The sequence below is a fragment of the Zeus faber genome (genome assembly GCF_960531495.2).
Source record: "Zeus faber genome assembly, chromosome: 15".
Classification (NCBI taxonomy): domain Eukaryota; kingdom Metazoa; phylum Chordata; class Actinopteri; order Zeiformes; family Zeidae; genus Zeus; species Zeus faber.
Genome location: NC_137194.1, coordinates 4003769 through 4024250, shown reverse-complemented (window position 1 = coordinate 4024250; position 20482 = coordinate 4003769). Strand labels below are relative to the sequence as shown.

General features: G+C 44.3%; 2 protein-coding genes across 2 annotated transcripts in view; both read left to right on the top strand.

Moving 5' to 3' along the window:
• Nucleotides 1-9022, top strand: part of grm6a (glutamate receptor, metabotropic 6a) — a gene marked incomplete at both ends in the record, with an annotated part of 37873 nt that extends 28851 nt beyond the window's left edge. Inside the window, 7 exons of the mRNA XM_080014509.1 lie at nt 434-698; nt 796-1031; nt 1760-1921; nt 2492-2641; nt 3979-4125; nt 6584-6611; nt 8829-9022. Coding sequence (XP_079870635.1) covers nt 434-698; nt 796-1031; nt 1760-1921; nt 2492-2641; nt 3979-4125; nt 6584-6611; nt 8829-9022 — 1182 coding nt within the window. The remainder of the gene's footprint in view (nt 1-433; nt 699-795; nt 1032-1759; nt 1922-2491; nt 2642-3978; nt 4126-6583; nt 6612-8828) is intronic.
• Nucleotides 9023-11743: 2721 nt separating this feature from the next.
• tsr2 (TSR2 ribosome maturation factor) lies at nt 11744-18600 on the top strand. The gene is made up of 5 exons (XM_080014903.1): nt 11744-11859; nt 12595-12685; nt 16379-16470; nt 18090-18242; nt 18358-18600. Exons 1-5 carry the CDS (start codon nt 11782-11784, stop codon nt 18454-18456), a joined length of 513 nt encoding a protein of 170 aa, XP_079871029.1. The 5' UTR covers nt 11744-11781; the 3' UTR covers nt 18457-18600.
• The last annotated feature ends 1882 nt before the right edge of the window (nt 18601-20482 follow it).

The window sequence follows — 20482 nt, the reverse complement described above, 5'->3', positions numbered from 1 at the left end:
CGAGACTCCCAACATGAACCCCAGTACGAGCCCCAGCGAGATTCGCAGCACGACTCCCGTTACGACTCCCGTTACAATTCCCAGAATAACGCTCAGAATACAAGTTCCAATACAACTCCCAGCATGACTCCCTGTACAACTCCCAGCACGCCTCCAAGAATAACGCTGAGAATACAAGTCCCAATACAACTCCCAGTGCGACTCCCAGTACGACTCCCAGCACAAGTCCCTGTACGACCCCCAGCACAATCCCAGCACGACTCCCAGCACGACTCCCAGAGTGATTCTCAGAATACATGTGCCAGCACAACTCCCAGTACGACTCCCAGTACAACTGGGTGTACAACACTCCCGGTATACCTACTAGTATTATTCCCAGTGTAACTCTCAGTTGTGTGATGGTTCCCATTATAACCCTGTGGTTTCCTCACAGTTGTGTGATGGCTACCAGTTCCAGCTGGATGAGTTCTCGTGCCAGGCATGTCCATCTAACATGCGTCCGAACCAGAACCGGACCTCCTGTCGGCCGACTCCTATCATCAAGCTGGAGTGGCACTCGCCCTGGGCGCTGGTCCCAGTCGGCTTGGCCGTAATGGGAATACTGGGCACCCTCTGCGTGGTCTTGACCTTCATCAAGTACAATGACACACCCATAGTACGCGCCGCAGGCCGGGAGCTCAGCTATGTACTACTAACAGGTACTACTAGTGCAAGTTCTGGTACTGCATTAATAGTAGCAGTACTAGCACAAATTCTACTAAGGCAGGCAGGCTAACAGACAGATCTCCCCTGCAGGAATCTTCCTCATCTATCTCATAACCTTCCTCATGATGGCGGAGCCTGGTGCAGTGGTGTGCGCCCTGCGACGACTGCTTCTCGGTCTGGGCATGAGCATCACCTACTCTTCCATGCTCACCAAGACCAACCGCATCTACCGCATCTTTGAGCAGGGCAAGAAGTCTGTGACTCCACCCAAGTTCATCAGCCCTTCCTCCCAGTTGGCCATCACCTCCATCCTCATCTCTGTCCAGGTAAAGCCCTGTTCAGACTGCAAGATATCTGCCCAGATCCACATCTGCCTCTCGCAGCACGCTCCCGTCACCGGCACTCGTTGAGTCTGAATGTATCTACGACACTAACCCTAACCCCTTAACCCTAACATCCCAACCCCTTAACCCCTTAACCATAACCCACCAACCACTCAACCCTAACCCCCTAACCCATTAACCCTAATCCTCTAACCCCTTAACCCTAACCCTCTAACCGTTACCCTACGGAACTGCTTCTTGAGCGAGCTTGAAAACCTCAGGAGCTAAAGCACACAAGGTTTAGGGTTATGTAATATCCCAGATATGTATTTCTCTAAATGTCATATCTGAATGTAATCTGAAAGTCATTTTATGGTAATGTAACTGTAATCTGAATACAATCTAATGGTAATCTGAATGTAATCTAGTTGAAATCTGAATGTAATCTAATGGTAATCTGAATGTAATCTGAATGTAATCTGTATGTAAACTAATGGTAATCGGAATGTTTTATGAATGTAACCTGAATGTAATTTAATGGGAATCTGAATGTAGTCTGCATGTAATCTAAATGTAATGGTTATCTGAATGTAATATCTATGTAATCTAATGGTAATAGGAATGCAATATGGATGTAACCTGAATGTAATTTAATGGCAATCTGAATGTAATCTGTATGTAATCTAAGGTAATCTAGAGGTAATCTGAATGTAATCTGTATTTGTGTGCAGGTCCTGGGTGTGTTTGTGTGGTTGTCAGTGGTGCCCCCCCACACCATCATAGACTATGAGGAGCTCCGCCCCCCGAACCCTGAACTGGCTCGGGGGATCCTGAAGTGCGACATGTCGGACCTGTCACTCATCTGCTGCCTGAGCTACAGCATTTTGCTGATGGTAAGATGAGATGAGGTGAGGTGAGGTGAGGTGGGGTAGGGTGGAGTGCTGTGGGGTGGGGTGGGGTGCAGTGGTATGAGTTTAGATAGGATAAGCCAAGATATGATAGGATAAGGTTAGATAGGGATGGGATGGGATGAGATGGGATAAGGTTTGATGAGATGAGGTGAGGTGGGGTGTGGTGAGGTGGGGTGCGGTGAGGTGGGGTGCGGTGGGGTGGGGTGCGGTGCAATGCAAAAGGCAATATATTTTGCCTCTTGGTAGTGCTGGAGTAGCACAAAATGGTGTCCGTCTGTTCTCCGTATTACAATTTGTGACTGGAAAACATCACGTTACGTGCCCCCAGTTTAAGATCAGATCAGATCAGATAAAATGTCATTAATCTATAAAATAAAAATATTCAAAGTTCTGTCCGGAACCCGTCAGCTCCAGGTCCTGGGCCAGGTCCACTCTGCTGTGTTGCTAGGTTACGACTCTGGTGTGTTGCTATGTTGCTAGGTTACCATTCTGCCGTGTTGCTAGGTTACCACTCTGCTGTGTTGCTAGGTCACCACTCTGCTGTGTTGCCAGGTTACCTGTACTGTTTACGCGGTGAAGAGTCGCGGTGTTCCAGAAACATTCAACGAGGCCAAGCCCATTGGCTTCACCATGTACACCACCTGCATCGTGTGGCTTGCCTTCGTCCCCATCTTCTTTGGAACCGCCCAGTCCAGCGAGAAGGTGGGGAAACCAGTTAGAACCAGGTACAACCAGTTAGAAAACCCAGTCAGAACCAATTAGAACCAGTTAGGAAACCCAGTTAGAACCAGCTACAACCAGTAATGAAACCCATTTAGAACCAATTAGCATCAGTTAGGAAAACCAGTTAGAAACAGCTACAACCAGTTAGGAAACCAGTTAGAACCTGGTACAACCAGTTAAAAAACCCAGTTAGAACCAATTAGAACCAGTTAGGAAACCCAGTTATAACCAATTAGAACCAGTAAGAACAAATTAGAACCAGTGAGGAAACCCAATTAGAACAAGGTACAACCAATTAGGAAACCAGTTAGAAGCAGGTGCAACCAGTTAGAAAACTAGTTAGAACCAGGTTAAACCAGTTAGAACCAGGTAAAACCAGTTAGGAAACCAGTTAGAACCAGGTACAACCAATTAGGAAATTCAGTTAGAACCAATTAGAATCAGTTAGGAAACCAGTTAGAACCAATTAGAACCAGTTAGGAAACCCAGTTAGAACCAGGTACAACCAGTTAGGAAACCCAGTTAAAACCAATTAGAATTAGTTAGGAAACTCAGTCAGGAGCCGTTGAGGAACCAGTTGGGTGGGACCGATGACTCTTGCTGGCTGCAGAGTGGCGGGCCCCGCCTTTGCATGCATAGAATATATACAGTATATATACTTTGCGTTACACTGGATACTGGATCCAGACCACCATTGAGTGTGTATATTAAGTATACATATTGTGTATATTTAGTATACAGTATATTGTGTATATGAAGGATATAGTATGTTGGGTATATGTAGTGTATAGTATGTTATGTATATTTACTATATAGTATGTTTTGTATATTTAATATATAGAGTGTTGTGTATATGAAGGTTATAGTATGTTGTGTATATTTAGTATCCAGTATGTTGTGTATGTGAAGGATATAGTAGGTTGTGTATGTTTAGTTTATAGTATGTTGTGTATATTTAGTATATAGTATGTTGTGTATATGAAGGATATAGTATGTTTTGTATATTTAGTATATAGTATGTTTGTTTATTTAATATATAGTATGTTGTGTATATGTAGTATAAAGTATGTCGTGTATATTTACTATATGGTATGTTGTGTTCATTAAGTATATAGTATGTTGTGTTTATTTAATATATAGTATGTTGTGTATATGTAGTATAAAGTATGTCGTGTATATTTACTATATGGTATGTTGTGTTCATTAAGTATATAGTATGTTGTGTTTATTTAATATATAGTATGTTGTGTATATGTAGTATATAGTATGTTGTGTATATTTACTATATAGTATGTTGTGTATATTTTGTGTTATAGATGTTCATCCAGACCACCACCCTGACCGTCTCCATGTCCCTCAGCGCCTCCGTCTCTCTGGGGATGTTGTACGTCCCCAAGGTCTATGTCATCCTGCTCCACCCGGAGAACAACGTCCAGAAGAGAAAGAGGAGCGTCAAGGTACTAGTACTACTACTACTACTACTACTACTACTACTACTACTACTATGCTGCTACACATACTTCTACTACTACTACTATGCTGCTACACATACAAATACTACTACTACTACTACTACTACTTCTACTACACATACTACTACTAGTACTATACAACTAGTTGTACTTCTACAGCTTGTACTACACAGTAACAGCAGAGCATCCAGCAGAGGAAGAGTACCGTCAAGGTACTACTACTACTACCACTACAACTATGATGTTACACATATTACTACTACTACCACTACTACTATTATTCTGCTACACATCCTTTACTACTACTTCTACAGCTAGTACTACACAATTAGAAGAGGAAGAGGAGTGTCAAGGGCAGCCTTGTTCTAATACATCCTGTCTCATGCTCTTCCTGTCTCACCATCTTCCTGTCTCACTGTCTCCCGGTCTCTCCGTCTTCCCGTCTCACTGTCTTCCTGTCTCACCATCTTCCCATCTCACTGTCTTCCTGTCTCACTCTTCAGGGTGTACCATCTTTAAATGAAAAACAAAATGGAGACTGTGCCAAGATGGAGCCGGACCGATCCCAGTGAAAGAGACACACACACACACACACACACACACACACACACACACACACTGCAACACACACACACACACACACACACACACTGCAACACACACAAACACTGCAACATACACTCACACACACACACACACACACAGACACACACAGACACACACACACACACACACTGCAACACACACATACACACACACACATACACAGCAACACATACACACACACACTACAACATGCACTCACACACACACACACACACACACTGCAACACATACACGCACTGCAACACACAGAAACACTGCAACACACACACACACACTGCAACACACAGAAAAACTGCAACACACACATACACACACTGCAACACACACACACACACGCTGCAACAGACACACACACGCTGCAACACAAACACACACACACCGCAACCTGCAAAGCAACACACACACACTCCAAAACAAACACACACACAGACTGCAAAACAAACACACACACACACACACACACACACACACACTGAAACCTGCAAAGCAACACACACACAGTGCAACACATACACAGTGCAACACACACAAACACACACACTGCAACACACACACTGGAACAAACACACACAGGGCAACACACACAAACACACACGCTGCAACACACACACACACACACACACACACACACACACACACACACACGTTGGCGTTAAACCAAAGGAAACTTTCCAGAAGAAGAAGAGGAAGTCATATGACAGAAAGTAGTGTGCCCAGACAGGAAGAAGCTTCCATACAGGAAGTAGTGTCTGGAGAGGAAGTAGTGTGTCCAGACTGGGAGTAGCTTCCAGGCAGGAAGTAGCTTCCAGACAGGAAGTAGCATCCATACAGGAAGTCGTGTGTCCAGACAGGACGTTGTGTCTAGACAGGAAGTAATGTGTCCAGACAGGAAGTAATTTTTTCAGAAAGGAACGAGCAAGTTAATTATTCATACAGCGATGGAGCAGTTGGGGGTTAAGTGTCTTACGTAAGGACACCATAGCATGCTACCAGGAGGAGCTGGGGATCAAAGCGGCAACCTACCTCCTGAGCTACTGTTTCTTACTCTGTGACTGACATTCTACTGTTTCTTTTTATTTTTTTACCCTGTGCTGTCAGCGTGCAGGACGTACAACACAGAGTATTTGTTCCATTGCATCCAGGACAGAGTTAGTTGCAGGTGGAGTTCAACTTCTCCACCTGCAATGAAACTCTTTATTCATTCTTTAATCATCAACCACTGCTGCAATAACTCTGTCCTGTGTGCGACCTGTGGGAGGAGCAGAGCACACCACCACCACCACCACCAACCCCCTCTTTGGAGAACCATCTTACCATGTTTTGATCTCTTAACAACTAATCATCATTACTAATCCAAGAGGGAGAATCTCCACAGGTGAGAAAAATAAACTTAGAACCAAACAACATGGAGATGGAAAAACATAAACGTAGAACCAAACAACAACATGAACATGGAAAAAGATAGACAGAGAAGCAAAAAACATGTACATGGAAAAACACAACTATGAAAACAAACAACAACATATACAAACATAAAATTACATTTCGCAGACGCTTTTTATCCAAAGCGACTTACAATTATTCAAACACAGACGGACGCAGCCATCAGAAGCAATTAGGGGTTAAGTGTCTCGCTCAAGGACACTACAGCATGCTAGCAGGAGGAGCCTGGGATCCAACCAGCAACCTTTAGATTACTAGACGACCAGCTCTACCTCCTGAGCTAGAAACAAACATGAACATGGAAAAACACAAACATAGAAACAAACAAGAACATGTACATGGAAAAACATAAGCATAGAAACATCAGACCGGAATCATTCGCACCCCTCCTGCCCTGCAGACCCTGGTCTGGTGGGGTGTTGTTCAGAGTACGATTTATGTGCGAGTCTATGTGTTCTCGGCTAATATGAGTAATATTAAAATTGCAGGACGGACGAGAAGCACGTCGGGGCAGGAGCGTGACGGGCAAGATCGCAGCTGCCCGCCACATCCCCACCCACATAGCTTGCACCCCACCCGTCCCGCAAGCCCTAGGCCTATTGTGTGGTGTATGTACTGAGTATGAGTTCTGCCACTGGGAGAGATAGGCGAAGCACAACCAGATCAACGCAGGGGTGCAGCAGGCCGGGCAGCGGGCGCACGGACCCCACCTAGGACCCGACCGTTCCAAAGCGGGCCCCCGACCGGCCAAAAGTGCAGAGTGGCCCACCATGCGCCCCTGCCCATCCATACCCCCATCAGGCTCATGACCATTCCCCAGTCGCCACACATGCGGACCACAGAACAAAGGGCGGTGGAATCTCTACTAACTTTTCTAACTTTGTGACTGACATTCTATTGTTTCTAACTTGTGACTGAGATTCTACTGTTTCTAACTTTGTGACTGACATTCTACTGTTTCTACTCTGACTGAGATTCTACTGTTTGGAAAAAGATGTAAATGAAGTGATAGAATTAAATGTTTGATTAAATGTTTTTAATGATGAATGATTCATTATGACTAATCTCGGTTTATAATCCTGGGCTTGTGTGACTTCACTCCCTGTTCCTGTTTCTGGAAAAGAAACAGGAAACTTCTCCTGCGACTGCATGCCATGTAAACAGGAAGCGATGGAACACACTTCCCCTCTATCAACACTTCCTGTTTACATGGAATGCACTTTCTCTCTGACATCACTTCCTGTTTACTTGGATTGCCCTTGCCCTCTTACATCACTTCCTGTTTACATGAAATGCACTTCCCTTCTTACATCACTTCCTGTTTACATGGAGCTCATTTCCCCTCTTACATAACTTCCTGTTTACATGGAATGCACTTCCCCCTAACATCACTGTAGCAGTTCCGCCTTCCACACCTCACTCGAGTGGTGATTTCAGGCCCTCTGGCACAGAGACACAGACAATGGCGTAGCAGACACACCAGTTTATTGTAGAGAGTGGGCTAGGTGGAACCAGCCCGGAGAAGATGGACGCATGTCATGACAAGGGCTCCTCTCCTGAGTGAGTGTGGGGATGGGCGTTTTTCTTGTTGATTGGTCTAACGAGCAACAGGTGTACAGCCACACTGATCCTGGGCCCAGTTACCTAGGCCCAGGACAAGTGTGGCTACTCAAACCACACCATCCACACACCACATACCCCTAACACCAAACTGAGGCTGGGGAGAATCCCTGGCAAAAGGAGTGGCCTAGCTGCTGGCCTGCTGAATGGTGCTGGCCCATTGTGGCAGTTTCACCTGCCACACTCCACCAAAGTGGTGTTTTCAGGGCCCTCTGGCACAGAGACACAGACAATGGCGTAGCAAACACACCAGTTTATTGTAGAGAGTGGGCTAGGTGGAACCAGCCCCGAGCAGATGGACACATGTCATGACAAGGGCTCCTCTCGTGTGTGTATGTGGGGATGGGGGTTTTACCTGTTGCTCGTTAAGGAAAGATTTTGCTAAGGATTTTGCTAAGGAAAGATGCTGGTGCGGAAAGCACAAAGGAGCTGGCCAGATGTATGGGACAAGGGATGACTGGAGACGCCGATGGAAGGCTTGTCTGAGGACAACGTAGAGAGAGTCAGACCAATCAGAGCAACAGGTATACAGCCACACTGATCCTGGGCCCAATTACCGAGACCCAGGACAGGTGTGGTTGCTCAAATCACACCATCCTCATACCAAAATCATTTCCTGTTTACATGCTTGTGACATATATCATCTTGTGATGCACCTGGACACATCATCAGTGTCATTGGGTGTTTTGGGTCTTCCAACAATCACACCGTCACCCAGGCAACACAGCCGGGATTGATCAAGCCTCGGCTTGTGTCCAGGTAGGACTACCCCACCCACGGCTCTCCACTCCTGACCCGCAGCCACCTCAAAGCAACTTCTGCTGCCTCGATGGCCCTTCGCCTGCTGGCCCCTGTGATGCCCAGCATGTTGTAGGCCCTGCAGAGGGACTGGCCTGCGAGCCCTCTGCATCCCACCTCAGTGGGCTCTCACTTCGCTCACAACCCATTGCTTCAGCATACTGCCACAAGCTCAGCATACTTTGCTCTCTTCCTCTCGTTGGCCTCCTCAATACGGTCCTCCTAAGGAACAGTGAGTTCCAAGAGAATTACCTGCTTGGAGGCTTCCAAGATCGGCATCATGTCTGGCCTTAGCGTTGTTGTGGAAACAGTTTTTGGGAACTTCAGGTGTTTCCCCAGGTCGACTTTCAGCTCCCAGTCTAGTGCTGTTGCTAGCAGGCCAGAGGAGGTAGCCCTAGCAGCTGATGTTGTCTTCTCCTAAGCCCTGACAAAAGTGATGGTCTTCTTCACTGGGCAGTGGTGCTTGCAGTTACTAATCCCACTGCAGATGATGTCCCCTATGGCCTTCTGGACTTGGTCATGGCACCAGCGGTAGCGCCCTTGCCCAGGTCTTTCGAACAGCAGCTGAGAGTGTGCTCCAGGGTTCATCTCTTCAGGCACAGAGGGCAAGCTGGTGTTTCCACCTTCACCCAGCAAACCAGTTGGATTGGTTAAGTAAAAGGTCATAGACAGCCTAGATTAAGAATTTTACTCGATGGGGCTTGGCTTTCCAAAGCTTGCCCCATGAGACTTTGCACTCCACAACTTGCTCCCAGCTCATACAGGCTCCTTGCTGCCGCATTCCAACCATCCTGCTGGCTCGCTCCTCCTCGACTGATGCTTGCACCTCATCCTGGATCAACGACCTCTTGTCCGTTCCCTGCGCCTTGGCGTACAGGATATTTTAATGCTACCCAGGCCAGCCCTTCCATGAGACACTGTGCCCACCAGCGACTCAGCATCTGTTGCCCTCCACTTCCGTCCTGTCCTGACCTCGATTCCAGCCTGAGAGACTTTTGGGTCGCAGGACTCTTGGTAGTGCAACGCCTTCCTAGTATCGATCATCATGAATTCTTCATTCAGGTTACTGATAGGAAGTTTCAGCTTGTGGTTCTGCCCGTACATGGTGATGCGGCTTAGGCTCAGCGGTAGTCCCAGCCACTTCCGTAGGAACCTGCTGACCCTCCTCTCAAAGCCCTCAACAGTTGAGATCGGGATCACATAAACCAAGAGGGGCCAGAAAATCTGTGGGAGCTGCCAAATGCAAGGCGGAACGTGTTGATGGCCTTTCCCTTCTTCAGCATCAAGGATCTGGACTTCACCGGCTTGAAGCTTGTGTGAGCCCAGGTGATCAGCTCCACAAGGCCCTTCAGGATCCACCACTCCCTGGAACAGATGTGGTTGTCCCAGTCAGGTCATCCATAAATGCCCTAATGTGCGACTGTCAGACACAAGACTTGGCAAGGGGCACTCTACACTAAACCTCCGCAGACCTCACAAGCATTTTCATGGCAAGCACGAAAAGAATCACTGAAATGGTACATCCAGTAATGATTCCCACCTTGAGCTTGTGCCACTCTGAGGTTGTAGACCCAGCAGAGACTTAGATTGAAGCTACTGTAGTAGTCCAAAATAAGGTCCCTGAACCTGCCAATCCACAGCCCTTTCGCATACCTCCATTGATGAGCTACCTTGCCCCTCTTCTAGAGCCTGTGGAGTAACCTTGGGATTTATTGTATACCTTGTAAGGTAACCCACTTGGTCCTGGGGCTGAGCTTGCACTTGCCATCCAGCCCACCTCCTGGACCTCCTTCCAGCCGGCTCCTTCCCATCAAAATCCAGAGTTGGTGTAGGTGGATTAATTAAGGACTTACAGTGGCCCAGATCTTGATCCCTGGATTCATCACTGAAGGTGTATCTAAGGTGGCGGTGGATCTTACTTGCTCTGTTGTTTATAGTGTAAGGGAGTTTCACTGCCCTCTTCTCCTCCAGCCCAAACCTCTCAGCTGCTGGCAGTGATGGTGGCCATTGTCTGGAGCCATCAATCAGCTTCACCCTTGGCTGTAGCTTCTAAGACAAATCAGCCTCTTCGTCAAACTGGAGCCACTCCTTCTCCTTGTTAGCTTGAGGCCAATTGCCCAATGATGTTCTGTTGCTCTGCGAGAGTTTTGGGCTTGCGTCACCTGGAGGATCCGAGCACTTTGGGGTGACTGCCGGCTTGGCTCCTCCTGTGTCCCACGAGGGATAGTGACTGAGCGCAGTGACACCTGCACCGTCTGCACCATATGACGTCTTAAACGTCTAAAACCAGTTAAAATTTTCAGAGTTTCTCATGAACGCAGCATCGGTTGAGGTAACGACGCAGTGAGTCCTGGTGACACAGAATTACTAATACAACGATCCACTTGTTGCGTGTTGTGACTTTACCCTAAAAATTAGGAGGTGTCTGCCTACTTCCAGTCAGGTCCCTGTCTACTTCCAGTCAGGTCCCTGTCTACTTCCTGTCAGGTCCTTGTCTACTTCCTGTCAGGTCCCTGTCTACTTCCTGTCAGGCCCCTGTCTACTTCCTGTCATGTCCCTGTCTACTTCCTGTCATGTCCCTGTCTACTTCCTGTCATGTCCCTGTCTACTTCCTGTAGTCCACAGAGTCCTGCCTCACGGTGTCACACACACACACACGTCATACAATGTATGTTGTTCCATTCTAATGTTTCTTTTTCTCCACAAGCCGCAAAACAAACAGAAAGTGAATTATCGCCATGGGAAAACTTTATCATATCACTTATCATAAAAAATGATCCCACTTTTAATTTATCTAAATAAAGTTTGTTAAATGTTCCATTAGTCAAAAAAATCTTCATGAACAAAAACAATTCAGTCTTTACGGTTTATTCTGACTTTGATTTTATTCCAAATTGTATAATGATGATTGGAAAATGATGGTAAATAGTATCATCCAAAATAATATTTGTTTAGTAAAATTTGGCTCAATGGGAAGTTTTATGGTTCAAAATCGCATATCAATTAAACAAGTTGACAAAACAAGTTATCTGTCATTAGAAATCCTATTTTGAATAGTTACGCAGTAACTCAGTCAGTCAGTCTGATCTGATCCTTCACTCTGGATCAGCTGGCTCAGTCTGATCAGTCTGATCTGATCCTTCTCTCTGGATCTACTGGTTCAGTCTACATGGAACCAAGATGGCGGCCGCCGCTTCCAAACGTGAAGTCTTCGGTGAAGCGGTTCGTGTGGTTCTGAACACTTGGCCCATTCTGCAGGTCAGTAAACAAACTGCCACTAACTAGTACTGACTGGTACGAAGCAGTACTAACTAGTACGTTTCCCAGTGTCTGTACTTGTAAAACAGCAGCTCGTGCTGGTGCCTTGCTCAGTGGCTCAGGGCAGAAAACGAGTGCGAGTCTCAGATTAAAACCTTACAACAGGAAACAGGATGATGGACGAGTCCGCTTTTCACTTCCGATCCGACACCTGTACCTTTAGTGTCGCGGTACTTTAAGTATCGAGGTACTTTAAGTATCGAGGTACCTTTAGTATCGAGGTACCTTTAGTATCGCGGTACTTTTAAGTATCGCGGTAGCGTCTCGCTCAGAGAAGGATGTACTTTTATTCGCCTGTTTCCGTCTTTTCCATTTAATTTGAAGAAGTTGTTGCTCATCCACACGTTTGTTTTGGCTAACTAGTGTGTAGTTAACTAGTGTGTAGTTAACTAGTGTGTACTTAACTAGTGTGTACTTAACTAGTGTGTACTTAACTAGTTAACTACGTTTGTAGTTGACTAGTGTTTACTAAACTATAGTTAACTATGTGTCTAGTTAACTATGTGTGTGGTTAACTAGGGTGTACTTAACTAGACACATTGTTAACTAGTTAACTGTGTCTAGTTAACTACTTGTCTAGTTAACTACACACTATTTAACTATGTCTATGTGTCTAGTAAGCTACGTGTCTAGTAAACTACCTGTCTAGTTAACTAGTCTCCACGTGTCCTGCAGATCGCGGTGGACCAGGGCTTCGGGGGGGTGCTGAGCCAGCAGAAAGCTGATTGGATGGTGGACGTGGTCAGGGACTATTTCCATGGCAACGGTAAATTATTGCACAATATAATACAATCCAATACACCAGCTTGGCCATAAATGTTTCTTTATGTTTCCCATAATGTCCAGGGTGTTTTCAGACTGTCGTAGAAGAGGTGTTAATTCAATGTGTTTCGTCATGGAGTCAAAGTTAAATTCACAATGTGTTTCATCATGGAGTCATAGTTGGTGGTGGTGTTGTACTGAGCTGCATTATATTCAAAGGTGTTTCTTATATTCTGTCCCCCTCATGTATGTCAATAGGGAGGACACAAAATTAGAAACACCTCAATATAATGTAGTTCAGTACAACACCAACCACCATAACAATGACCTCAGTCCTAAACATCATTTTATTTACACATGTAAACAAAAAATGGAAAATTATAAACTTCTTAAAAATTTAATACATGGCAGAGCTGGTGTATTGGATCACATTGGATTGTACAGGTGTACCTCAATAAGTTACACACACACACCCACCCACCCACCCATGGTGATTCTCCCTCTTGGAGTATTAATGATGATTATTGATGATTCTAAGACTCCAAAGAGGGAGATTCAAGGTCAAGAGATTATTTGTCGCATACATATTAATAGGGTCATAGATATGGTGGTGGTTGTGTGTAACAACAAGCTGTGCTCTGGTCGTCCACAGGACAGGGTTATTGCAGCAGTTGTTGATGGTTAAAGAATTAATATAGAGTTGCATTGCAAGTTGAGAAGTTCAACTCCACTTGCAGACTAGAGCCCCTTTCCCACATGAAATCCGTAACATTGTTGGATAATAAATATCCGGCAACATCAGTAGATAGTCATTCCCACATTGGCCTCCTTTACTGAAAAGTTGCGTAATGAGTCTGTTCCCACTTAGATGATTGTTACATTATGTAATGCTGGTGCGAGAGGTTCACGATGTTTATCTGTCACATACAAGCATGCATATATGTAGTGAAATGACCCATAACCTCCGCCCAGAGATCATGCACAATAAGTACTAACTGGCACAATAGCTAATTAAATAACTAAACTAACTGATTCCTAATATGTAATTCAGTTATTAAATAGAATGAAATAGAAGTAAAAAAGGTAATATACTGAGTGGGAGAACAAAATAGAAAAAAAAATAGTAATAGACTATTATGTATATACAGATATGTGCAGCAAAGTGACATGTGAATAAAGAGGTAGTGTGTATGAAGATATACAGTACAGTGTACAACGGCACAGCAATACAGTAAGACAGAACAGCAATACAGCACAGTATGCAGTTACAGTGCAGTGATACAGAATGCAGTACATTATCTGTCGTACAGTACAGTGATACAATGTGCAGTACAGTATGCAACATACAGTACACTAAGGCAGTGGGGCCTATGTGTGTGTCTCAGTGGGGGCCCTTGGTGAGTACAACATTGACAGCTCTTATGGCTTGAAGGAAGAAACTCCGTCTCAGTCTCTCTGTTCTCGCCGTTTGACTGCGGAGGCGCTTGCCTGACCACAGCAGCTGGAACAGTCCGTTGTTGGACTGGTGAGGATCCTTCATGATCCTACGGGCTCTGCTACTACACCTCCTGGTGTATAAGTCCTGCAGGGAGGTGAGGGTAGTTCCAGTGGTACGTTCAGCTGAACGCATCACCCTCTGCAGGGCCCACCTGTCCTGGGCAGTACAGTTCCCAAACCCGGCAGTGATGTTGCCTGTCAGGATGCTCTCCACTGCTCCACAGTAGAAGGACTTGAGGATCCTCACCGAGACCCGGAATTTCCTCAGCTGCCTGAGGTGGTAGAGACGCTGCCTCGCCTTTCTCACCAGAGTGTCTGTGTGTGTAGTCCACGTTAAGTCCTCCGTGATGTGGACTCCCAGGTACTTAAAGCTGCTCACCCTGTCAACAGAAGTCCCATTAATCACCAACGGTGTGTGCGTCCTCAGTTGTAATCCTCTCCTAACCTCCACAATCAGCTCCATAGTTTTGCTGACGTTCATGAGGCTGTTGTTGTCCTGGCACCAGAGTGACAGGTCAGCCACCTTCTCACGGAAGGCCTTCCCATCGTCGTCTTCGGTGATCAGGCCCACCAGAGTGGGCACTCATCCCTAGCGGTGTAACTCAAATTAGCCGGCAAGCTACCGGTGTTGTGGCCAGCTCAAATCCCGCATAAAAGAAGTAGGTGGGGAGGTAGAATGGACGGCATGAGATGGTCAGCTGTTCCAGGTTCATCGAGCAGGAGCGAGAGAGTCTTGTTGTTGTTGGGGTTACACCAGCTGCTCTTGATCATGAGGCAGACGCCTCCCCCCTTGGATTTCCCCGACTCCCCCGATCCGTCAGCGCAGAACCAGGAGAAGGACTCAGCTGGACAGGCCCCTGTCATGCAGAGGACGCAACCGTTTCTCGTGTCCCATTGGACTGTACTCCTCGCCCGAAGGTCACCCATCTTATTTTCCAGGGACTGGACATTGGCAAGAAGGATGCTGGGCAGAGGTGAACGGAAGGTTGTGTCCTCATTCTGATCCGAATGCCGCCACGTTTACCATGGTGTTTCCTCCATCCGCCCTCCCGTGGAACGACGACTCCATTGATGCTATTGTCTTTGTTGATAATGTTGGCGTGTAGATTCTCCGGCGGCCACTCTAGATCAGCGGATAAAATCTCCCAAAGTTGTTCTTTCAGGGATTTTGTTATATCCACGAGTGCATTGCCTTCGTAGGAGATATCTGCCAATGAGTTTTTGATGGACATGCTGTAGTAAAACAAAACAAATACTAAAATATGCGTAATCTGCATGGAGCGTTCACAGGGGGCGACCACAGGTGGCAGCAAGCAGCAGTATCATAAGTTAGAGGCAACAAAACCGGTTTTTAGACCAGCGCTTCGCCACCCCTCTCACCCCCCACGGACTCTTCCCTCCGCTGACGTGGTGGGGACAGAGCCCTCGTCCCCGGACACAACAACCCTAAACCCGTGTTATTAAATCAGTGTCAACATTTCAACCTGTCCTACATGCTCTGCCTCCAGAGAAGGAACGTTCTCCACCTGTTCTATCTCTCCCTGTTCGCTCGCTCCCTCCGGTGCAGCCGGCGGGAAAGCCAAGCCCGATGTCCTCGCACCGTACCCCTAACTGTAAAAGACATGTCTAGCGTCTGAGTCGCATGTTTAAGAAGAAAAATAATAAAATGTCAGACTATGAAGACCTGTCTCCGTAGAGACCGGACGTCTTTCAGTTTCTCGTCTTTTCCGCCGTGCATTTTTCAGAATCTTTTTTTTATTTCGTCCCGAAAACAAATCATTTAAAAAATATTTGTATGGTATAAATATTGGTAAAAAAAAAAAAAGACGCTATTTGTGCTTTATTTTGATCGGCTCCACCCCTTTGTTTCGGAAATGTTACTGCTTCCATTCACACACACTTACATTCAAAACCATACCGGCAATTTGGCAGAAATAATACCAGGTCCAGAGTGGGGAGATTTACAGAGCGACTTTTACAGAAAATCGACACCGGATCCTGTTCCCATATGACACCAATACAGAACATTGCCGGTAGATTTACGGCTTTCAGTGCAAGTGGTAAAGGGGCTTAACTCTGTCCTAGATGCAGTGCTCTGTGTTGTATGCCCAGCGTGCTGACAGCACAGGTGAAAACAAAAAAAAGACATTTACATTGAATTATTGATTTCATTTTGATTTAACTCACTTCCTGTATGCAGAGGATCTCCAGCAGGGGGAGGTAGAGGACTTCTTGTCCGTTCTGCTGGACCAGGAGTTCAACACCGTGGTGGAGGATGGGAGTTTACCGCAGGTACCCAGCATGCACTCTGTCGCCATGGCAACTCAGCTTTGGTTCCATGGAAAGGTGTTGATCATATAACATAACCTATAATACTAATATTACTTATAATATTAATATAACTTATAATTCTAATATCACTTATAGTACTAATATAACTTATAGGTTAATAAAACTTATAATACTAATATCACTTATAATACTAATATCAATTATAAAACTTATATATCTTATAATACTTATATTTCTAAGAGAATTTATAATACTAATTATAATTATAAAATTATAATACTAATACAACTTACAGTACTAATAGAACTTAAAGCACTAATTGAACTTATAATACTAATAGATTTCATAATACTAATATACTTAGAATTCTAATAAAACTTATATTACTGATAGAATTGATTCTATTAATAGAACATCAACACTCTATGGCCGACATCGTGACCATGTGACCTGCGTTCCTCAGGCTCCGCCCTGCCACCGCGCCTCTTCACTTCCATACAATTTCCATGTTTAGATGACATTAAGAATGCTGATCAGTGTATTGATCACTTTGACACTTAGGCTGATCAGTGTATTGATCAATTTGACACTTAGGCTGGAGTATTTATCCCCTCCCCTTGAACATCAAACCAAACCTGGCAGTTTTTGACTAGCGCCTAATACTGGATAACCACATAAATAAACTTGCAACATATAGTAACATATATAACATTGTGTATTCTATTTAATATTATGTATTAGAGTGTGTTATATTTAATATTATTGATTATATTAAGTAGTGTTCTATTTAATATTATGTTTTATATTATATAGTGTGTTCTATTAATTTAATGTATTACATTAACATTGCATTGATCAGACGCTTTTATCCAAAGCGACTTCCAATTATTCAAACACCGACGGACGCAGCCATCAGGAGCAATTAGGGGTTAAGTGTCTTGCTCAAGGACACTACAGCATGCTAGCAGGAGGAGCCTGGGATCGTATTATATTATATAGTGTGTTCTGTTAAATATGTATTATATAGTGTATTCTATTTAATATGATATATAGTTTATTCTATGTAACATTGTATTATATAGAGTGTTCTATGTAATATTGTGTATTATATATATTCTGTATTATATAGTGTGTTTTATGTAATATTGTGTATTATATATATTGTGTATTATATAGTGTGTTTTATGTAATATTGTGTATTATATATATTGTGTATTATATAGTGTGTTCTATGTAATATTGTGTATTATATATATTGTGTGTTATATCGTGTATTCTATGTAATATTGTGTATTATATATAGTGTATAATATAGTGTGTTCTATTTAATATTGTGTATTATATATAGTGTATAATATAGTGTGTTCTATGTAATATTGTGTATTATATATAGTGTATAATATAGTGTGTTCTATTTAATATTGTGTATTATATATAGTGTATAATATAGTGTGTTCTATGTAATATTGCGTATTATATATAGTGTATAATATAGTGTGTTCTATGTAATATTGTGTATTATATATAGTGTATAATGTAGTGTGTTCTATGTAATATTGTGTATTATATATAGTGTATAATGTAGTGTGTTCTATGTAATATTGTGTATTATTTTCCAGGTGTCAGAGAAGCTGTGCCTGCTGTTCTCCCAGTGCCAGCAGGGGGCGCTGCAGCAGGTGTCGCTCTCTGTAGCTGCTCTAGCTCAGCAGCACAGCAGCAGGTCAAAGGTCACCAGGGCCCCCAGTCCTGAGGAGCAGGAGGGGCAGGAGGAGGTACTACCATCTAGCTAGTACTGTAGTATTCATCTATTACTATAGTATTCAAGCTGTAATATATAAATATATTTTCTAAACATTTTAATAAATGATCTACTTTTCCGTTTCCAAGGAGATGGAGTGTGACATCACTTCCTGCTCCTCTAAGCCCCGCCCCCCGACACCCCCACAGGAAGAGGACGGATGGACGGTGGTCCGAAACAGGAAGTGAAGAGTGTGTGTGTGTGTGTGTGTGTGTGTGTGTACAGTGTGTGTACAGTGTGTGTGTACAGTGTGTGTACTTTGTGGGCGTCTATTTCCATGGCGACCACCAGACGTCTTTGTTTCTGATCCGTTCATAAAGATTCAAATTGAACCAATCGTCTCTTTCTTAACTCGGATCAATCAGATCAAGCCATTCATTGATTTACCGACGTATTGATTGACTGACTCCTTTACTGCTGAGCTTTTACCCACAATGCAACACCATCCGTTTCTACAAAGGACCAAAGTTGACGACGCAGCAACATTCAAATTTTAACTGTTTAGTGGATTTATTGAGGACAAAAACATGGCAGTGGATAGACAACAACAATAACAAACAAAAACAAAATAGAACCAGCTTGAAATCAGCTCCTTCAATGGTTCCCTGACCCTATTAAAGGGTTTCCTAACTAACCCTGCTCTAGAAGAGCTGCTTCCGGTGCCGTGCCGGTGCCTGCTTCCCCGGCCTCTTACTGGCAGGCGCAGGGACAGGTTCGCTGGTTGTTACTGGGAGCAGTGGGGCCACTGGGTCGTGTGGACGCAGGAGGATAGATCCAGTCGAGCCATCAGAGGAAAAAGTTGACCAGTTAAGAGGGTGACCATTTATTTTTCTAAACATAAAATTATAGTATTATATAATACTATGTCATATTAAGTATTTCTACTAAAATACTTGTCATTAAAGTGATTAAAATCTGGATTCTTTAATCAAAGACTTGAATAAGTAAAGTATGATGAACATTTTATTTGTAACACAGACAAAGCTATGGATTTATTTGTTATTTCAAACATGTTAGAACGTGGAACTTTTGTTGGGAAGTACAGATGGCAACCCAACCATTAATACCCAGGGCCCATTCTAGCTATTTGGGGCCCCTATGCAAAATGTTGTTGCTTATTTTGTGAAACTACGATGTGGGGGGGATTCCAAACCCTCTAATGTAGTCCAGGAGCATTTAACATTTAAATGCATCAATCTGGTGCACTAAGAAAAGAGGTGACCTACAGGTATTCAAACCTTCAGAAATGATAACAAATGGGAAACACCCGGGCTACCCTATCTATAGGGGGTCGTCCAGTAATCGGAGGGTTCCTGGTTCGAACCCCTGTTCCTCCTGGCAGCACGCCGAAGTGTCCTTGAGCAAGACACTGAACCCTAAAGTGCTCTCGATGAGCTGCTGTGCACCTCACACGGTTGTCGCTGCCATCGACGTATGAACGCGTGTGTGAAGGGGTGAACGCGAGACTGGGAAAGCGCTGTGTAAGATGCAGTCCATTTACCATCTACCCTCCATCAAGAAACTACTGAAAACTTACAGGATTTACTGAATCTGCATTATAATCTCCCAAATGGACATAAATTAGACAGATTCTGCATTTTCCTCAAAATAAATTTAAATGTTAGGAACAAATTTGTTAAGAATCACTATTAAGGCAAACATTGCTATACTAAAAATATAACCCACCCCCATGAAAATTAAAATAAATAAATTAGGCAGAATAAATCAATTACACAGAATAAACATAAATAATGACAACAAGATCCATATAAAAGTGCAAATGATAAAAACTTGAAAAAAATAAAATGTTACAGTTAATGTGGAACGACAGTATACAGATGAAACACGAAGGCACCTTCATGGCCATGGTGGGTTTGCTTCTTGTGAGTCATCAGGTGGAGGCTGGTTTCCCCTCACGAGCATCACTCTGCATCATCACAGTCTTCATCATGTCTTCATCATCATCTTCAAGGCGTCGATGATGTCGTATGATAGCTGCTTGCCAAACTCCTGATTGACACCGATTACGGCAGGTCCACTGAGGCGATCCTGTCCCATGGAGGACCTCAGGACCTCAGGACCTCGGGTCTGAATGAGCTTTCGCTTTGAAAAGATCTTCTCCGTCACAGGAAGAGTGCAGGCGATTCGCAGGGTGATGCACAGATTGGGGTAGGCTCCTCCAGCCGCTTTTTGTGGATGGAGAGAGGCTCCCGT

Excerpts from the sequence above, each read along its gene's own strand:
- tsr2 (XM_080014903.1), top strand. The coding sequence starts at position 11,782 with ATGGCGGCCGCCGCTTCCAAACGTGAAGTCTTCGGTGAAGCGGTTCGT. Across the intron at positions 16,471-18,089 it reads AGGATGGGAGTTTACCGCAG|GTGTCAGAGAAGCTGTGCCT; the intron begins GTACCCAGCATG and ends ATTATTTTCCAG. Across the intron at positions 18,243-18,357 it reads AGCAGGAGGGGCAGGAGGAG|GAGATGGAGTGTGACATCAC; the intron begins GTACTACCATCT and ends TCCGTTTCCAAG.